The following is a 19,805-nucleotide window of genomic DNA, read 5'->3' as shown; positions in this document are numbered from 1 at the left end:
CTTCACTGAAACGAATAATAAAAACGTCTGTTTTTGTAGAAAGTGCTTCAAAGTATGGTGGTTTCACATCTTTAAAATACCACAAAATCAAGGCGTCCAAGTCAACAAAGCAGACTATTTTGGCATGGCTGTGCTGGTCGCTGTTTGCAGCCTCCATAGACAGCAAACCAAATTTGTGGCTACGTGGTGTTGGGTGCTTAGTTTGAGTGCAGGCACTCTGTTATGATCTAGCCAAGGACACAGATCAGTTCTGAGAGTTTTCCTACTGCGCCTGCGCTGGAGCCGGGGAAGGTAAATATTGCAGGTGCTGCTGCGCCACAGCCTCACAAGTTGTCGGCTGTAGCTTCGGGGGGGGGGGTGTGAAACCACCGTTGGACGGGGGGAAGCCTCAATCGGATCCAGAGGCTTTCCCCTCCTGAGGTAAGTACCCCCCCAGGAGCCCTTTTTTTTTTTTTTTTTTTTTTTTTTTTCTATAGCGTGTCTCTTTAACTTGGAGAGTAAAAGCGGATCGGTTACAACTTTAAAAGAAACATGACATGCAGATGAATGAAGTATAAATAGCTGAGTTCTGGCTGCTGATAATAATGAAGCACATATGTATACCAGATTTTATATAAAAATCTGAACATTTATATAGCGCTTTTCTCCTGTCGGACTCAAAGCGCTCAAAAGCTGCAGCCACTGGGACGCGCTCAGGAGGCCACCCTGCAGTGTTAGGAAGTCTTGCCTTGAACTCCTTACTGAATAGGTACTGACCCTAGCCAGGATACGAACCCTGGTCTCCCATGTCAAAGGCAGAGCCCTTAACCAGTACTCTATTCAGCCAATAAGGAGCATAAAGTTGGTCATCCACTGTTCACCATTAACATTTCTGGCAAATTCTACCTCGTTACCCTGCAGGCTGATCAACTTCTGGCAGTTTGGCAAACGGACATTGGGTTTTGTAGTATCAGCTGGGTAGAAGAATTTTACCTGAGGTTAGGCAGCCATGCTATGAATAATCTAAAAGGAAGGAGGGGCCACATATAAACAGATTTTGGTCTGTGCTGTGGTGAGTGATAGATTGGGTATGATGGGTAAAACTTTTACATTGTACTTCATCAGTCTGCTTTCTCGTTAGTGCTAGCGTTTTTTAATTTTCCTTTTCGTCTCTCTGGTTTCCATGTGTTAGTTTGTACTAATTGCATACCATGCTACAGCTGTGATAACTCTTTGAAGCAACTGTTGTTAACACGCTGATTCATCCAGTTCTTCTTTTGTGATAAGACACTGAAGAGAACAAAATATATTGTCCTTTTTAATTGAAATGCTTACTGCGAAGAGCGTGGTGCTTTGGAGACGGTTCTGTCATGGGTTATCTTTAGACTACTATAACTCTCTATTTCCCCATATAATGTATATTGAGCTTGTTGTTTTTACATTTGCATGACTGTCCTAATATATTTGATAAAATGTTTTATCAAGTATTAACCTCCCCAGCGTTCAATTTCCCCAGGATTTCTGTGCAAACAGTGATAAAATTTATTTTTAAAACTTTTTTTTTCTGTAACTTGCCAAAATGTGTCAAGCAAGGGTCTAGTATACAGTGCAGGAGAGTATTGATGTGTATGCATGTTTACACTGTTCACAGCATGTTTTTTTTGAACTGACATTTCTGTCCATACCGCTAGGGAGGTTAAGCCGCATCAACACGCATAGATGCAGCTCCAATCCTCCTTCTAATATATTTGATAAAATGTTTTATCAAGTATTAAGCCGCATCAACACGCATAGATGCAGCTCCAATCCTCCTTATCAATCGCGGCTCGATTGATGAGATCCGACAGGACGGATCTTGTTTCCGCCGATTCCCTGCTCGCTCCCCGCGAGGGGACAATGGCAGGGAATCGAGCGGAAGATAAGCGGGGACGAGCGAGGAATCTATTCCGGGGACGTGGCGGGCACGAGCGGGGATGCGGAAGAGGCGATCCGGCGGCTATTCGAGCCACTGGATCGGAGCCGCATCTACGCGTGTAGATGCGGCTTAATAGAATTGGTGCAATCGTAGTGCTTACTGCTTTATTTTCTTCACATTTTCTTAATTATCTGTATTTGTTGCTGCAATGTTTGGAAAGCAACTACATCCTATGTGATTTTCTTTGCTTTCAGCATTTATTGTGCAGATGATGTAATGAACTGCTTTTAGGGATTAGAAAGCGTCCTGGAGGGTGAGGAGATTAGCCTTAAGGTGGCCATACACTGGCCCGATTCGCGGCCATTTCGACAGCAGATTCGATCCTGGGATCGAATCTGCTGCCAATCGTTCGTGCTAAACGCACCCGCCGATCCGATTTCCTCCCGAAATCGGATCGTCGATCGCGCCGTGCGGGAAATTACCCTCGATCGCCCGCGGGTAGGGAGCGCATCGCTAGCGGCATCCGATCAGGTATACATTACCTGACGCTGGCTCCCGGGCGTCTTCTCCGTGCTGCACCCGCTCCATCCCGGCGCTTCCTGTCACTGCAGTGACCAGGAAGTTCAAATAATGGTAAATCGACCAGTGTATGGTTACCTTTAAAGTATACCTGAGATGACTGAGAGAAAAGGTCTTTTACTTGCCTGGGGCTTCTTCCAGCCCTCTGTAGTCTGTCTACAGTGCACCCTCGATGTTCTCCCGATTTCCCCCTCCATTGTGCCGCTGTTAGCTTTGTAAAGTCAACAACTTGGCTGAGTTATGGACTGCTGCACATGTGGCCGGGAGCATTCTGCTCATGAGCAGTTCATTAAGACTATAACCGCTCCTGGCACGGGAGGCCGAAGGAGAAGAAGCGCGACCGGAACAGTGCATGTGCAGTGGCCTGCAATCCAGCTGGATTGTTGACTTCCCTGTGACCGGGAGATCATTAATGGAGCAGATGTACTACAGTGGGCTGGAGAAAGCTCCAGGTAAGGAAGAGGGGGGGGGGGGAGGGAATTATTCCCCCCACTCGAGTACCACTCCTGCTATCTGAGTTCAGTTACACTGTTGGGAAAACTCAGAACTGATCCATGTCCTTGCCTAGATCATAACAGTACCTGCACTCAAACTAAGCACCCAACACCACATAGCCACAAATTTGGTTTGCGGTCTATGGAGGCTGCAAACAGCGACCAGCACAGCCATGCCAAAATCGCCTGCTTTGTTGACTAAAGGTGGCCACACATGATACAATAAAATGATCAGATTTTACAGTAATTCGATAAAAACGATCGGATCTCCCGAAGAAATCGAAAGCTTTTTTTTCAGTCGACTAAAAAATCCGATCGGATTTCCAGTTTTCTTTGATTTTAATCGATCCGGACTGCCAGATATTTTTCTTCAATTTTTCTAAAGATTGTATGGTGTGTTGGAATGTCAATTTATTAATATACACACCCTAGCAATTTTTTCAGAGTTTCCAATCATTTTTATGAACATTGGTCATATTTTTGAAATGTTGCAATCAGTCAGAAAAATTGATTGCAATTCTTAAATTGAACAGATATTTAAAACATTGTATGGTGTGTGGCCACCTTTAGACACCTTGATTTTGTGGTATTTCAAAGATGTGAAACCACCATACTTTGAAGCCCTTTCTACAACACTTAGGTCAGACGTTTTTATTATTCGTTTCAGTGAAGGCTTTGCGTGTTGAGATGTGCAGTGTTCATAGGTGATGTTCCAGCTCCTAGTCGCACAAGAGGGAAAACACAGGTCATGATGCTTGGTGTGTTTTTGATCAGTGTCCTGACAGCAAACCTTTAAAGAGAACCCGAGGTGGGTTTGAAGAATATTATCTGCATACAGAGGCTGGATCTGCCTATACAGCCCAGCCTCTGTTGCTATCCCAAACCCCCCTAAGGTCCCCCTGCACTCTGCAATCCCTCATAAATCACAGCCACGCTGCTGACAAACAGCTTGTCAGAGCTGGCTGTGTTTATCTCTATAGTGTCAGTCTGCTGCTCTCCCCGGCTCCTGCAGAACTCCAGTCCCCGCCTGCATCCCTTCCCTCCCTGCTGATTGGAGGGAAGGGACGGGGGCAGGGACTGGAGCTATGCAGGAGGCGGGGGAGCAGCTGAGACTGACACTATAGATGTAAACACAGCCTCACAGCATGGCTGTGATTTATGAGGGATTGCGGAGTGCAGGGGGACCTTAGTGGAGTTTGGGATAGCAACAGAGGCTGGGCTGTATAGGCAGATCCAGCCTCCGTAAGCAGATAACATTCTTTAAACACACCTCGGGGTCTCTTTAAAGGCGTCTTTCCGATTGCCGGTGATCAGAAAATGCTGCTAATGTGCCGCTAGTGGGCCCCAGCCCTAAATGTAAAAATTCTCACAGCCATAGAACAGATCTTGAAGGTGCCACCAGAAATTTTACACCTGGTAGGCATGGATCTGTTGGTTTACACAAGTCCTGTCCAAGTGAGTCCTGTAAGGATACTGAGTGTCCTGTATCATTTTTCCATAAATAGAACATCGAGATAACAACAAAATGTCCACACTTAAAGTGTGACTTTTGAGACTAGACAGTGCTGTGGAAGATGGCAGCCTTGTAAGGGCAGTTTCTGTTGTTTGTTATATGCCTACTCTCTGTTCTATTTATCTACCCTGAAAAATGCTTTGGCTTAAAGGGAACCTAAATTGAGAAGGATATGGATTTTTTTTCCTTCTAAATAATACCAGTTGCCTGGCTCTCCTGCTGATCCTATGTCTATAATACGTTTAGCCACAGCCCCTCAGCAAGCATGCAGATCAGGTGCTGTGACTGAAGTCGGACTGGATTAGCTGCATGCTTGTTTCCGGTCTGTGATTCAACCTCTACTGCAACCAAAGAGATCAGCTGGACTGCCAGGCAACTGGTATTGTTTAAAAGGAAGCATTATTATCCCTCTCAGTTTAGGTTCCCTTTAAATGACTGCTGTTGTAAGAAATTGTAAAAATTAAAATTCATTTGCTCACATATATAGTCCCAAAGTCAAATGCACTATGAATTACTTTCCCTCTGTTGCTACTTACTGTAGATATCATCTGAGAGGGTTCGGACTTCTCGCTTACGGCAGTTCTAAAGTAGAGCAAGAAAAACTTAATATTTTGAAGGCATTAAGCTAAGTAATCATTGGCCCAAGTTCCTCCATTCACTGTGTGTGTGTGTGTGTGTGTGTGTGTGTGTGTGTGTGTGTGTGTGTGTGTGTGTGTGTGTGTGTGTGTGTGTGTGTGTGTGTGTGTGTGTGTGTGTGTGTTTGTGTGTGTGTTAAAAGCGGAGTTGAAATTTTAAAAATTCCTGGAGTTTGGGTGCAAGCTTAGAAGCTAATTCTGTGTGCATGTAATCCTAATACCTTTTAAAACGTCTTATTCTTATTTTTAATAGCATTACTAATTTTCTGTAGTGCAGTGGAAAATGTATTGTCCTCCCAGGCAGACTTTCACATAGATGTGGGAAATTGCTCCTCCCTTCCCTGGCCAGCTGGGGGACACTGCTCCTCCTATCCCTGGCCAGCTGGGGGACACTGCTCCTCCCATCCCTGGCTAGCTAGGATCTCTGCGTCTTCCAGCCCAAAAAGAATTGTTTTGACATACAGTATACAGTAACATGCATAATACAAAACATGGCTGTATGTGTTGCAATAGACAATATTGTCGCATTACAATGCAATCATATTCCTCTGGGGCTATTACATTGATTACGTTGTGGCGGGCTCTGTCAGGATAATGCACAGCATGCAGTGTGTTTTCAGGGCAACATGCACGTTTACAGTGGCAATGATATACTTTGATTGTACTGATGCCTCACTGTATGGTCTCTCTGCAATGGTAACAGACAGTGGGACTTTTTGGGCTTGCTGCATGTGACTGCACAGCATTATGTCACAATTTGCATAGTGTTAAAAGAGCCTCTGGGGTGCATTGACGATATATCCATTGTATTGCAGACTAATTTAACATGTTATCTCACTGTCCATATAATCCTATGGGCCTATTCACGTCTTTGCTTTGTAAGGGATTGCATTAGTCTAACTTGCTGCATGAAGGCTTTGAGTAAACGTGAATGTTATAACAGTCCATTGCAATTCTCACATTATAAGGCACCTCGAGACATCCAAACCGGTCCTCAGGACTGTGAGGAAATGGACCGATGATGCTAAGCTGCAGCTACAGGCCTGCTTCGAATGTACCGACTGGGCGGCCCTGGAGGCACCCTGTTTGGAGCAATGGACTGAAAACGTCACCTCCTATATTAGCTTCTGCGAGGAGGTGTGCATCCCCAAGAAGACCTTTAAGGTCTACCCTAACAATAAGCCCTGGTTCAACGGCAAGCTACGCCGGCTCCGCAAAATCAAGGAAGCAGCACACAAGTCCGGCACCCCTGAGGAATACAAGGCAGCCAGGCACACCCTTAAACGAGAGATCAGCGCCGCTAAGAGTGTCTACTCCAACAAGCTGGGCCTCAGCCTCAGGTCCAACAATCCTCGGGAGGTCTGGAAGGGCCTCAGAGCAGCCACGAACCTTAAACAACCACCTCAACATGCGCCCCCAAGCCTCGAACTGGCCGAAAAACTCAACGAGTTCTACTGCAGGTTCGAGCACCTACCCAATCACCCGCAGGGCAAGGTAGTCACCCCTAGTGCTCCTCCCGCAGCCGCCCCTCCAAGAATGGTCCATGGTCTAGCAGAGCCGGTGGCAATCCAGGAGGCTGATGTACTAAGGCACCTCCAAAAGCTGAACCCCAGAAATCCTTCTGGCCCAGACGGTGTGTCCTCCTCCTGTTTGAGAACCTGCGCCAGCCAGCTTGCCCCTGTCCTCACCCACATATTCCAGAAATCACTGACGGAGGGAATAGTTCCCACCTGCCTCAAAAAGTCTATCATCATACCAGTCCCCAAAAAAACGGGCATCACGGACCTCAACAACTATAGACCTGTTGCCCTAACTTCAACCGTCTTGAAGATCTTTGAAAAACTGGTCCTCGCACATCTGAAAGGGGCCACTGACGCTCTCCTGGACCCACTTCAATTCGCATATAGAGCCAACAGATCCATAGAGGATGCCATAAACATTAGCCTGGCCTTCATCCTGGAACATCTAGACAGGCCTGACACCTACGCCAGAATCCTCTTCCTGGACTTCAGCTCCGCCTTTAATACCATTTGCCCTAACATCCTGTACGACAACCTAGTGCAACTTGGCGTCGATCACACTCTCTGCGGGTGGATCAAGGATTTCCTCACCAACAGGAAGCAACTAGTAAGACTCGGCGACTGCTCCTCCCAGGTGAGAACCACCAATACTGGTGCTCCCCAAGGGTGTGTACTGTCTCCGATCCTGTTCTCCCTGTATACAAACTGTTGTGTCTCAACCGCAGACTGCGTCAAGGTTGTTAAATTTGCGGATGACGCCACTATCCTCGGCCTGATCAGTGGAGGGGACGAACGCTCCTACCATAGCGAGATTGAGCGGATTGGCAACTGGTGTAGGAGTAACAAGCTTGTCCTAAACGCTGCAAAGACTGTTGAGTTAACTGTGGACTTCAGGAAGTGCCCTCCCCCTCTCAACCCAGTCATCATTGAAGGCACTGAAGTTGCCAGAGTATCTAGCGTTCGTTTCTTGGGCTCAACTATAACCGATGATTTGAGATGGGGAGAAAACATCACTAAATGCCAAAAAAAAGCCCAGCAAAGGCTGTTCTTCCCGAGACAACTGAAGAAGTTCGGTATGTCCCAGGAGCTGATGACAAGTTTCTACACGGCCACCATCGAGTCTATCCTTTGCTCCTCAATCATCGTATGGTATGCAGGTGCCACCGCTAGCGACAAGTATAAACTACAAAGAGTGATCAAGGCTGCAGAAAGAATCATCGGGACTTCCCTGCCATCACTGGACCTACTTCATGCCTCCAGGTTAAGCAGCAGGGCAAACAGGATTGCACAAGACCCCCGCCATCCCGGCTGTCGCTTTTTCAACCACATGCGCACAGGCCGCCGCTACAGAACTATTCCAACTAAAACTTCCAGGCACAGGAACTCCTTTTTCCCCCAAGCTGTGCTCGCCCTTAACTAGCACCTCCACACTCAGCACGCCCTCCGGGCAGGGCCTCACGGACACCGCGCTCTACAGCTTAATGCTATATAGACCCCTGTACTATGCCCTATACTGTGCACGTTTGCTTCTATATTGTCTGTGTTTTTTGTATTTCTGCACTATGACTGTTTTTTTGTAATCCTGCACTATGACCGTTTCCCTCGCTTTGTTTTCTTTTGCTATGTCCAATGCCAATGTGAACCAAAAATAATTCTGAGCGCGGCATCCGTCACACTTAGCGAAATAAATCTGATTCTGATTCTGAAAGTGCCCATGGTGAATTCACCCTTATATTCCATTCTTAGTTCAAAATAGGTCCTAAAGAACCAGCAGAAGCTAGTACGGATGCATTAAAGGGAAGGTTCAGGGAGGGTGGGGAAAAAATAAAAATCAATTTCCACTTACCTGGGGCTTCCTCCAGCCCGTGGCAGACAGGAGGTGCCCTCGCCGCCGCTCCGCAGGCTCCCGGTGGTCTCCGGTGGCCGACCCGACCTGGCCAGGCCGGCTGCCAGGTCGGGCTCTTCTGCGCTCCAAGTCCTTGTACTTCTGCGTCCCACGCCGGCGCTCTGACGTCATCGGACGTCCGCCGGGCTGTACTGCGCATGCGCAGTAGTTCTGCGCATGCGCAGTACAGCCCGGCGGACGTCCGATGAAGACGTGTCTGACACTTCCGCTGCCCGGCAGATCAACTGTTTACACATCTCCATGGCCCTACTGTCCCAGTTTAAAATGTATGGCTGTGTATGGCTCTCACTGAATTACATTTTAAAATATGTGGCGTTTATGGCTCTCAGCCAAAAAGGTTCCTGACCCCGGCATTAAAGCATACAATGACAAGTGTTTCATTTTCACTGTTAACATGTGTTTTGTGGCTATGCAGTGCGTTTGGATGCCGCACACACCATTAGACTGCACTGGCCACACTGAATACCGCATAGGCGTTGCAGTGCAGTGTGATGTTCCACATTAGGTGCCCCGTATTTGGCTTTTCAAATCATGTTAAGCCCTGATCAAATGGACCCCTTTCTATTATAGATGTGTTGCAAACTGCACAATTGCGTTACCTTCTGTCAAGGGGTTGGCTAAAGACATGTTTATATTACTGACCCGACATGGCTTCTGGCTGTTTTTCACTGGGATGGCATAGTGTTTTCATTGGCTGTTCTGTACTGCTAGTAAGATTCTCTTATATCCTGTGGAAGGTGTCGTGAAATGTCCCCGTAAAGTGGCTTCATTCTTTTTGGTTTCTGCACTAAAACATTACACCAAATGGCTGCATTATGAATTTGTGTTATGCAGACTCTTGTTTGAAGCCTTTGTATGCATATAATCAGGCATCTTTTTTGTTCTGGTGCAGGTTATTAAACTGCCAACATGCCATATATTTGCATATTTATAGCTCCAAAGGGTACTCATAAATGTTGGATTAGAAAACCTTTAAATGTAGCTTGACTTTACTTTTATTCCTAGTGTTCCTTGCCAGTATTTATCTACAGTATATGAGGCAGACTTATAATAGGCCCTTGATGCTAAATTCCAGGAATCGTGACTCAGAAGCGATTGCTGTCTCACCTTGCACAGCTTTTACAGCCACTCTTCTTCCTGCTGTCCCCTGTGGGAGGTGCCATATCCAAGACTGCAGCAGAGGTTATTAAGCCATCTCAGGCTGGCTTCACTAGAGCACTGGCCATGTGGTCAGTTATTTATGGACTCTTTTGGGCCCATTGTATGTAACCTCTAGGCCAGTGATGGCAAACCTTGGCACTCCAGCTGTGGTGGAACTATAAGTCAAGTCCCATGAGGCATTGCAATACTCTGACAGCTCTAAGCATAACTCGGAGAGGCAGAGGCATGAAAGGATTTGTGGTTTTGTCACAGCTGGATTGCCAAGGTTAGCCATCACTGCTCTAGGCTGTGTGAGAAGGGATGTCTAACTAAGAGGAGTGCCCGTGTATCAGGAATTCATCTTTAATGGGACTTAATAGTCAGTCAGGATAAGAACTGAACGTCATTCAACTGATAAGTCTGGTTTTGACAGATCCGCTTGGCGGATCGGTCAAATCCAGTGTTTTCAGCTGAATGGCCGTCTGTACACACGCCCCAATTTGACGTCCAAACGACCAGTCGTTTGGAAAAATCCGACTTGTGTATGTACCTTTAGGCATCAGCCTATGAGACCGATCCTTTTCTCTTGCCACTCCTGGGGACAGCCAAGTGACAGGGCCTTCCCCAGTACAGCACTGTGGTAGATCGCAGTAGTGTACAACGAAAATAACGTTTAACTTTTTCTTTTTTTTGTCTTCTAACGGCCTGCCAGCCGTGATCACGGGTTGGCAGGCTTATCTCAAAGCGGAGCTCCGTCATTCAGTGAGGATTCGCGTGCGATCGCCACTAATCTCCTTCCCCAGGACTTTACGCCAATCGGTTGCAGAGTGGTTAAAGGTTATTAAGCTGTTTCGTATATTTTGTTGCAGAAAGGAAGTTCTGAATAAAGGTCTGCTTTAGCTTACACCAGTTGCCTACTTGCCTGGCAACCCTGCTGACCAATTTGGCAGGTGTTTCTGATATTATTGTCAGATATGACAAGATTGGTCTGAATAACTCCAGAAACAAGCATGCAGCTAATCTAGTCATATCTGACAATAATGTCAGAAACACCTGATATGCTGGATATGCTTGTTCAGGGTCTATGGCTAAAAGTATTAGTCAGAGGATCGGCAGGATAGCCAGGCAACTGGTATTGCTTAAAGGACTTACGAGGCCAAATGAGCAAAAAAAAGTGAATTACCTGCATCATCTTTTAAAGGGAACCAGAGAGGAATGGGGGTGTGAAAAAAGGAAAAGATTTTATACATACCTGGGGCTTCTTCCAGCCCCATAAGCCTGAATCGCTCCCACGCCGCCGTCCTCCGCTTCCTGGATCCGCCGGTACCGGGCCCGTCACTTCTGGCGGCCGGTCGACTGGCGGTAATGACGGGACCCGGTACCGGCGGATCCAGGCAGTGGAGGACGGCGGCGTGGGAGCGATCCGTGCGTATGGGGCTGGAGGAAGCCCCAGGTATGTATAACAGCTGTACTTTTCTCCTCTCTGGTTCTCTTTAAGGCACGGAGGACGCCATTGCGCCCTCCGTGCCGATCCGCCGGGTCCCCCTGCTCATTAGGCCCCCCCCCCCCCCCCCCCCTGGGCCGGCTCCCGACCCCACGGCCCGGGCTCTCCTGCTTCTCCTAAAATGTCCGCTGGATCTGGCCGCGGCTGCGCAGTCCGCATAGCCGCGAGTGCGGCTGCGCAGCTCTAGGGCCAACCCCCGATCCAATCTACAGTAGCGTGGATCGGGGGTGAAATTGTATTGCAGTAGTACTGCGCATGTGCACAACACAACCGGCGACATGAGTGATCTGCAGATAGTACGCGCCCCCGTGTGTGCACAGAAACTGCAGACCCCGATGGGTTGTTGATCCATTACAGGCTGTCAGTGGGATGCTGGAGAAGACCGGAGCTGCAGCGAGTTACAGACACTTCTATGGGCTGGAAGAAGCCCCAGGAAAGTAACCTGGCAGCCTCCATATCAATCTCCCCTCAGGTTCCCTTTTATCCCACTTTAAGTCTTTTAAGGGAGGGTGAGATGCCTAAATATGTTGTAGATTGTTTCCATGCCTTTCGGTGATGTGCATATTGAGCTGCCTTTTAGCAGAATAACCTTTGTATTTTGCTGATAAGTTTACCATGTTTATTTATACCAGTATTACTAATTGCATTATACCAGTATTACTACTTGCATTTAGCTGTGTAGCTTCCTCTGAAATATTAGTGTAGTTATGCTTTCACATGCCATTCCTTCCAAGGTGATAAAATGTGTAAATGTAGTGTGATTATGAAGCGGTCACTACTCAGTTGCTCTTGCAAATGGAAATGTATTTGTTGTCAAACAGAGAAGTTCAATGTATCAGATAAAAACAGGAGTCCCCAAACTTTTTCAGTCAAGGGGTTAACATACTTCAGACTGCTGGGGGGCCAGAGTATACAAAAAAAAGGGATGTAAGAAAACATAACATTGAGCATAGGTATTGTAGACAGTGCCTATTAACATGGGCAGCCCTCATGTCTCCCATTTAACCAGAGCAGATGTTATGCCGCCCAACACAGCGTGTGCAGACAGTACACGCACGCACACACTATGTGCAGATAGTAAGCCCTCCAACACAGCAGTTATTGTGACCCTAACATAGCAAGTCATATGTAAGCCATGTCGTCGCCCAATGGCCTGCCAAAGCCTGCAGCACAATCTCACCCATACGCACACAATCTCTGTAGAAACCTATGCAGTGCTACCCTCCATTTCCCCTTCACAAAGAAACCATAACCTTTCTGCACAGCACTGACCAAAATATGTGACTATGCTTGCTACATGTAATTCCCTCGACCAGTAACCCAGAAGCTAGCAAATGACTGCTTTCTGGCTTCCATGTGGAAGGGTGGTGCCAGAACTGCTGTTCTATATACGGGCCACCAATATTGAAAGATGCAGCAGACCGCATCTATAAGTAATACATTTTGTGTGTGGGGGAAGGAGGGGTGGTAAAAAAGCCTCAGGGGACCGCATTTAGCCCGCGGGCCTTAGTTTGAGGACCACTGGATTAAAAGATAGAACGAACCTTAAGGCTGGTTTCACAGTGGAACGTTAAAGACCCACGTTACAGCAGCCAATAACGCAGCCTAACTCACAGCACTGTAAAATCAATTGTGCTTAAACAAAGTGCTGCATGCTGTACGTTATACCGGGCTAAGCAGCGTTAGACTGCTTGCACATGCTCAGTAATGTTGGAGGAGGAGGGCTCTCCTCCTCCTCTGCGGCCAGCCACATGGCTAATTAATATTCACTGCACTGCAGAGACTCTTGGTAGGACTGTAGTGTCGTCCGGATCATGAACGAATCGTTCATTTGATCTGGATCTTTTTTGTGAGTCGAATCATCCGGATCATCACAATGAGAGATTCGGTTCACAGTGGATGTCTGTCTGGAAGAAACAGGAACATACAGAATGTACAGTGCGGGGGAAGTCCTGTCCTGCTAGTCATTTCACCCAGTCTGCCTACCTAGTAAAATGATTCAAATGATTTGGTTCAAAGATCCAGATCCAGATCCAGCCCGGCGGATCGCTCAGAAACAGCCGTATCAGTCTGACGACAGAGCGTACACACGCCGGACTGTCGCTGGCACGCCCACCCAGCGGGAGGCAACGACGGACCCGTCGTTGCCTAAAGTCCGGCGTGTGTACGGACCTTTAGTGTCAAACTGATAGACTTTCAAACAACAAGTCGTTTGTACACATGTATAGACCTAACTGTTGTTTGAATGACAGTTAGTCCACGGATCCGCCAAGCGGATCAGTCAAAACTGCTGCTATCATTCTAACGACAGTTCGGACACACGCCAAACTGTCGTTCAAATGACCGGTTTTATTGTTGTTATTTAGTACCAACATCTCCCGCAGCGCTTTACAGAGTATATAGTCTTGTCACAAACTATCCCTCTAAGGGGCTTGCAATCTAATTTCTACTAGTGTCATATGTCCATCCTAGTCTAGAGCCGTTTTTGTTTTCCTTCGTCTTAAGGGGCCCATACACCTAATGATTTTCCCGCCGATATACAGCAGATTCAATCACTGAACGAATCTGCTGTGAAATTGTTGCGCAAACGCTGACAGAGCGAACAATTTCCGTCCAAAATCAATCGTTCCCGTCGTTCCGTCCGTGCGGAAGATTTTGGTTGATCGCCGGCAGGTCGGGAGTGCGTCGATGGCGGCGTTCGATTGACCGACGCTAGCGGCAATACATTACCTGCTACGGCCAGCACGAATCCCCTTATGTCCCCACTGCTTCTTCTCCGCGCTGGGTTCCGGACTGGCTGCAGCTTCATTGAACTTCTTGTCCCGGCAGGAAGTTTAAACAGTAGAGCGCCCTCTACTGTTTAAGCTTCCCCGGACAGGCAGTTCAATGAAGCTGCAGCCGGTCCGGAACCCAGCGCGGAGAAGAAGCCGTGGGGACAGAGGGGGACTCGCGCTTGCCGGAGCAGGCAATGTATAGCTGGTGGGGGGCGGCGGCAGCTTCACAGATTGTGATCGGTTTCATGCTGAAATCAATTCACAATCTGTTTGCAGTAAAGGCAGCCATACGATCCCTCTCTGATCAGATTCGATCAGAGAGGGATCTATCTGTTGGTCGAATCTGACGGCAAATCGACCAGTGTATGGCTACCTTTAGGCTCAACACACCACTTTCATGTCGTATAATAGCTTCTCCAGTCAATCATTCAAGATATTTTCAATCTGTTGGCCCTTATACTACATATATTTGGTAAATCTGTACAACCAAGATTGTATGGTGTGTGTTGAGCTTTAGGAGGAAGCCAATTAATTTGTTTTTGGAACATCCTGGCACCTCCCGTTGTAATAGGAATTACTGCTATAGCGGTGCTCTGAGTAATTTCGGCACTGTCAAAAGACTGAGCACAAACTACTATAAAAACACTAATTCGGCCACTAGCAATAGCTGGAAGTCAAATTGTGTCTTTCCCCACTATCCACGCCGACCTGGAAGGGGAATTGTAATTAAAGGGCAACTGAAGTGAGAATAATATTGAGGCTGCCATATTTATTTCCTTCCCTGTTAATTTGGTTGCAGTAGTGTCTGAATCACACCAGAAACAAGCATCCAGCTTATCTTGTCAGACCTGGCAATAATGTCAAACACCTGATCTACATATGCCAATTTGGAGTCTGTGGCTTTAAGTATAATGGCCCATACTCACGGGCTACTTTTGTAGCCTGTCGCTAGCACACGGGAGCGTGTGCGCGACAGCTCGTCACCAGGTCCCTCCGCATACACACGCAGAACAGGGATTAGTGAAGCAACGGAAGCTGTCGCCGACGTTCCTCCACCCAACCCCACCCCCCCCCCCCACCGCCGGAAACACCGTGAATTCTTAATTGGTTGCTGTCGCTAGTCCGCATACACACGCGGACTAGCGACAGTTGCGGCGGCAACTGTCGCCATGCGGTTGACCGCGCCAATCGCCTGGCGACAGCAGCGACGGTTCGGGTTGCGCGCCTCATACTCACGGGTGACCTGTCGCCGCAACATGCGCGCCTCGTGGTTGCGGCGACAATTGTAGCCCGTGAGTATGGGCCATTAGAGAGAGGATCAGCAAGACAGACAGGCAACTGGTATTGCTTAACCACTTGTCCACTGAGGTGTTTTTACCCCTTTAGGACCAGCACAATTTTCACCTGTCAGCACTCCTCCCATTCTTTCACCAATAACTTAATCACAACAAAATCATCTATATCTTTTTTTTCGCCACCAATTAGGCTTTCTTTGGGAGGTACATTTTGCTAACAATTATTTTATTCTAAATGCATTTTAATTGGAATAAGGAAAAAAAATCATTTCTCAGTTTTTGGCCATTATAGTTTTAAAATAAAAAGTTCTACTGTGGATAAAACCCACACATTTTATTTGCCCATTTGTCCTGGTTATTGCAACGTTTAAAATATTTTATTGTATTGTGTCAATATTTTATTTGGAAATATAGGTGCATTTTTTCAGTTTTGCATCCACCACTATTTACAAGCCCATTCATTAAAAAAATAACCGTAATATACCCTGTTATTTATTTATTGTATTTATAAAGCGCCAACATATTACGCAGCAGTGGACATTAGTTTAGGTTACAGACAATATTTAGGGGTGACATACAGCAAAATGACAATACATGAAAACAAGAAAGATCAGATCATGCAGCACAGTTAGAGTACCAGGTAATGCTTAGTCAGTCACTGGATGGAGCATGGAGATTAGGCAAGTTAGGTTCACTCAGATGCATAACATGGGTTCACAGTAATGGAGGTGCGTAATCAGGTAGGACACAAAAGGAGGAGGACCCTGCCCAAAGGCTTACAATCTAGAGACATACATATTAAAAAAAAGAGTCCCTAAGGTAACTATGTATTTTTTGTTTATGTAATTTTTTTTTCTATACAAAAACAAAGTTTGGGTACTATGTGAGAATGTGGGAGGGAAATAGTTAATTTTAGAAGTTAGCCTTGGTATTTTTAACTAAAATGCATTGTGATGTAGTTTTACTATTTGGCCACAAGATGTCCTCACTCATTATTTCCGATTCACGTACGTAGGTACGCGATTCGGAAGTAATGCGTGGCAGTGTAACACCAGGAAGATACAATGAAGCAGGCATCTAATAGTTGCCGGCATTCATTGACTCGGGGACTTAGATTAATGAATGGAAACTACGATCCCATTCATTCATCTCCCCGCAAATGGGCGGTGACGGTAGCACGGGAGCGAGCGGCGCCCGCCCGCCACTGAAGACGACGATTCACGGCCCAGGGACTTCAAGTGAAGTTTTCCCGGGCCATGTTTACACTGCACCTGGTGCAGTAAGAAGTTAAAAGGAAATAAACATGGCAGTCCCCATATCCCTCTTGATTCAGTTGTCCTTTAACCACTTCAGGATTCTGCGTACGCATAAGTACGCCCCTGAATCGGTTTCCATGGAAATGGCCGCTCGTTTGAGCGGCCTTTCCCTGTTAGTTCACGGAGGGTGTCTCCGGGAACACCCTGCGAGCCTCCGATCGCGGCTCGCAGGGTAAATGTAAACACATCCATACGGTGCTGCTGCGCAGGATTTCTGTCCTGCGCAGCCCATAATGAAGAGGGGAGGGAGGGAAGGAGGCAGAGGGAGGAATAGCGCTGCGGAGGGGGGCTTTGAGGAGCCCCCCCCCGCTAGGCACAGCAGCGCGGCAGTGATCAGACCCCCCCCCCCCCCCAGCAGGACATCCCCTAGTGGGGAAAAAAGGGGGGGGGGGGGGGAAAGTCTGATCGCCCTGCCTGCTATCTGATCTGTGCTGCGGGCTGAAGAGCTCCCCCAGCACAGATCATCCAAACCACCCGGAAGTGGTTAAAAGAAACTTGTAAGCAGACTTTTGTGAGTAAAAACCTGCTAACTGTGACCGAAAAATTTAGGCGTTTTCTGGTTTGCTGTAAGATTGTTCCATCATGGATTTTGTGTTGAAATGGACTATAGAAGCAGAATTTGTGGATTTTTTTTATTTTTTTTAAATTGCTGACTTCTGTTTGCTTCTTATTTCGTCTTTTTCTAAATTGTTAGTCAACACAGTACATGTGAAGAGTAGTGTACCATTTGGGTCTTTTGCAACGTTAGGATTCTTGTTTGGAATTTTTCTAACATTTCCTTTTTGTGTTTACAGGTGATGCTTACAGAAGCTAAATGCCGCCATCCACACAAAGAGGTGAAGCAGTGATTAATGGCAGTGTGTTGGGGCTAATCCGCCGGAAGAGTCCTAAAACAGGATTTGGTTGTTTGCCATAATGAAGAAAATTAGTCTGAAAACATTTCGCAAGTCTTTTAACTTGAATAAAAGCAAAGAGGAGAATGATTTTGTAATGGTACAGCAGCCTTCAATGACAAATAATTTTGTGAAAGATGACTCTCTCTTTGGCAGCTGCTATGGCAAAGACTTGACAGGATGCGATATCAACGAGGAAGAGAAAGGTGGCAAAAATAGGCCAAAAAGTGAGAGCTTAATGGGAACGTTAAAAAGACGTCTTTCAGCGAAACAGAAGCAGAAAGGAAAGGGAAGCACATCTGTTAACTCAGCAGAAGAAGACACATTTTCTTCTTCATCTGCACCCATAACTTTTAAAGATGTGAGATCTCAAAGATCGCTGAGATCAACATCACTTAGAACCCACCATTACAGTCCAACTCCATGGCCTTTGCGACCAACAAATTCAGAAGAGACTTGCATTAAAATGGAAGTGAAAGTGAAGGCTCTGGTCCACTCCACCAGTCCAAGCCCTGCACTTAATGGTGTCCGTAAAGACTTTCATGAGCTGCAATCAGATAATGTTTTTCAGGAACAAAGCAATGTGTTGAAAAGTACAGAATCTCACAATGGTGATCTTCATTTACATATTAACGAACATGTGCCTGTAGTTATTGGACTTATGCCTCAGGACTATATTCAGTATACTGTGCCTTTAGATGAGGGAATGTATCCTTTGGAAGGGTCACGTGCTTTCTGTTTAGACAGCTCCTCACCGATGGAAGTCTCTGCAGTACCTTCACAAATTGGAAGTAATAGCTTTCATGAAGAGGAAAGTCAGGTGGCCGCGGATGTAGTAGTGGCTCCGGACATCTTTGTTGACCAGACTATCAATGGTTTGCTGCATAGTAGTAATGGAGTACTTTTTCAGAACTCCAGAGGAAGTCACAATGATGTCCCTCCACTTTCACCATTACTACCTCCTATTCAGAACAGTCAAATCCAAAGGAACTTTGTAGGACTTAATAGCACAGATGCACACATGGCTGAAAACATGCGGTGCCATTTGAATTTTGATCCTAGTACTGCACCTGGGGTTAGTCGAGTATATGACTCTGTTCAAAGCAGTGGCCACATGGTAGTCACCAGTCTTACTGAGGAGCTTAAAAAACTTGCCAAGCAAGGTTGGTATTGGGGACCTATAACACGCTGGGAGGCAGAAGAGAAACTGGCGAATGTGCCAGATGGCTCATTTCTAGTTCGAGACAGTTCTGATGATCGTTATCTTTTAAGCCTAAGTTTTCGTTCCCATAGCAAAACACTTCACACTAGAATTGAACATTCAAATGGTAGATTTAGCTTTTATGAACAACCAGATGTAGAAGGACATACCTCCATAGTGGATCTTATAGAACATTCCATCAGAGACTCTGAAAATGGAGCATTTTGCTACTCTAGATCTCGAGTCCCAGGATCTGCGACTTATCCTGTTAGGTTGACAAATCCAGTATCGCGGTTTATGCAGGTTCGGTCCTTGCAGTACCTGTGCCGGTTCGTCATCCGTCAGTACACCCGAATAGACCTGATTCAGAAACTGCCTTTGCCAAACAAAATGAAGGATTATTTACAGGAAAAGCACTACTGAACTTGTGGGAATCTTGCAATTTTGCACTTTGGGAACAAAAAGATTTAAATACAGTTTACAAACTTTCATCGCTATCAGAATATTTTGCTGCCACACCAATATAGTTTGGAAAAATTAGTGTAATGCATTATTCTATTTTTTTTTTTTTTTAATTAGTAAAGGTTTTAAAACATTTTGTCTGAAATCACCATCTTTTATCAACATTCGAAATCACAATGTGAAATATTAGATTCTCCTATTTTTTTGATGTTTTTAGCTGCTATCCACTGTGATTATGCATTAAAAGCACATATTTCATGTTTTCTTTACCACCACTTACATTGAATTAAACCTTTAGATTTGAGCACTTTTTACCTGTTTGTGTTGAAAGTATGAACTCTCTGAACTGTAGGCTTCCCACTTGCCAATTCCTTTATCCAAATTACCAGGCTTTAGAGGAAACATGAACTTCGAGGTTACCTACTTGTCTGACTGTTGCACAGATCCTTAACCTCCTAATGACCGCGTCACGCCGATGGGCGTGAGCGCGGTGTCTCCCCCAGGACCGCCTAACGGTGTTTGGTGTCAAGTCCTGGGGGAGGGTTTTGTTAGAGACTGCGATCTCCGTCATCAGTCTCCCAGCGCCGATTGCCACTAGGAGACTGTTAGATGGCGAAACCTCCATCTATTTACAATATACACCACTGCGATCTAAGGCAGCGCTGTACTGTGGGCAGCC

At 46.3% G+C, this 19,805-nt stretch overlaps 1 protein-coding gene across 6 annotated transcripts in view; it reads left to right on the top strand.

Moving 5' to 3' along the window:
- SOCS6 (suppressor of cytokine signaling 6) overlaps positions 1 to 19,372 on the top strand; it is a 116,371-nt gene extending 96,999 nt beyond the window's left edge. For 5 of the 6 annotated variants that reach the window (XM_068234682.1, XM_068234683.1, XM_068234679.1 and 2 more), the window contains exon 2: positions 17,365 to 19,372. In XM_068234682.1, coding sequence (XP_068090783.1) covers positions 17,486 to 19,087 — 1,602 coding nt within the window. In that variant the 5' untranslated portion in view covers positions 17,365 to 17,485 and the 3' untranslated portion in view covers positions 19,088 to 19,372. Of the gene's footprint in view, positions 1 to 970; positions 1,052 to 17,364 lie in introns of those variants that run through there. The other variant, XM_068234681.1, reaches the window with a different exon arrangement.
- The last annotated feature ends 433 nt before the right edge of the window (positions 19,373 to 19,805 follow it).

Source organism: Hyperolius riggenbachi, chromosome 5 (genome assembly GCF_040937935.1).
Source record: "Hyperolius riggenbachi isolate aHypRig1 chromosome 5, aHypRig1.pri, whole genome shotgun sequence".
Lineage (NCBI taxonomy): Eukaryota > Metazoa > Chordata > Amphibia > Anura > Hyperoliidae > Hyperolius > Hyperolius riggenbachi.
The sequence above is the reverse complement of the archived record's forward strand: the minus strand, read 5'-3'. Positions and strand labels throughout refer to the sequence as shown.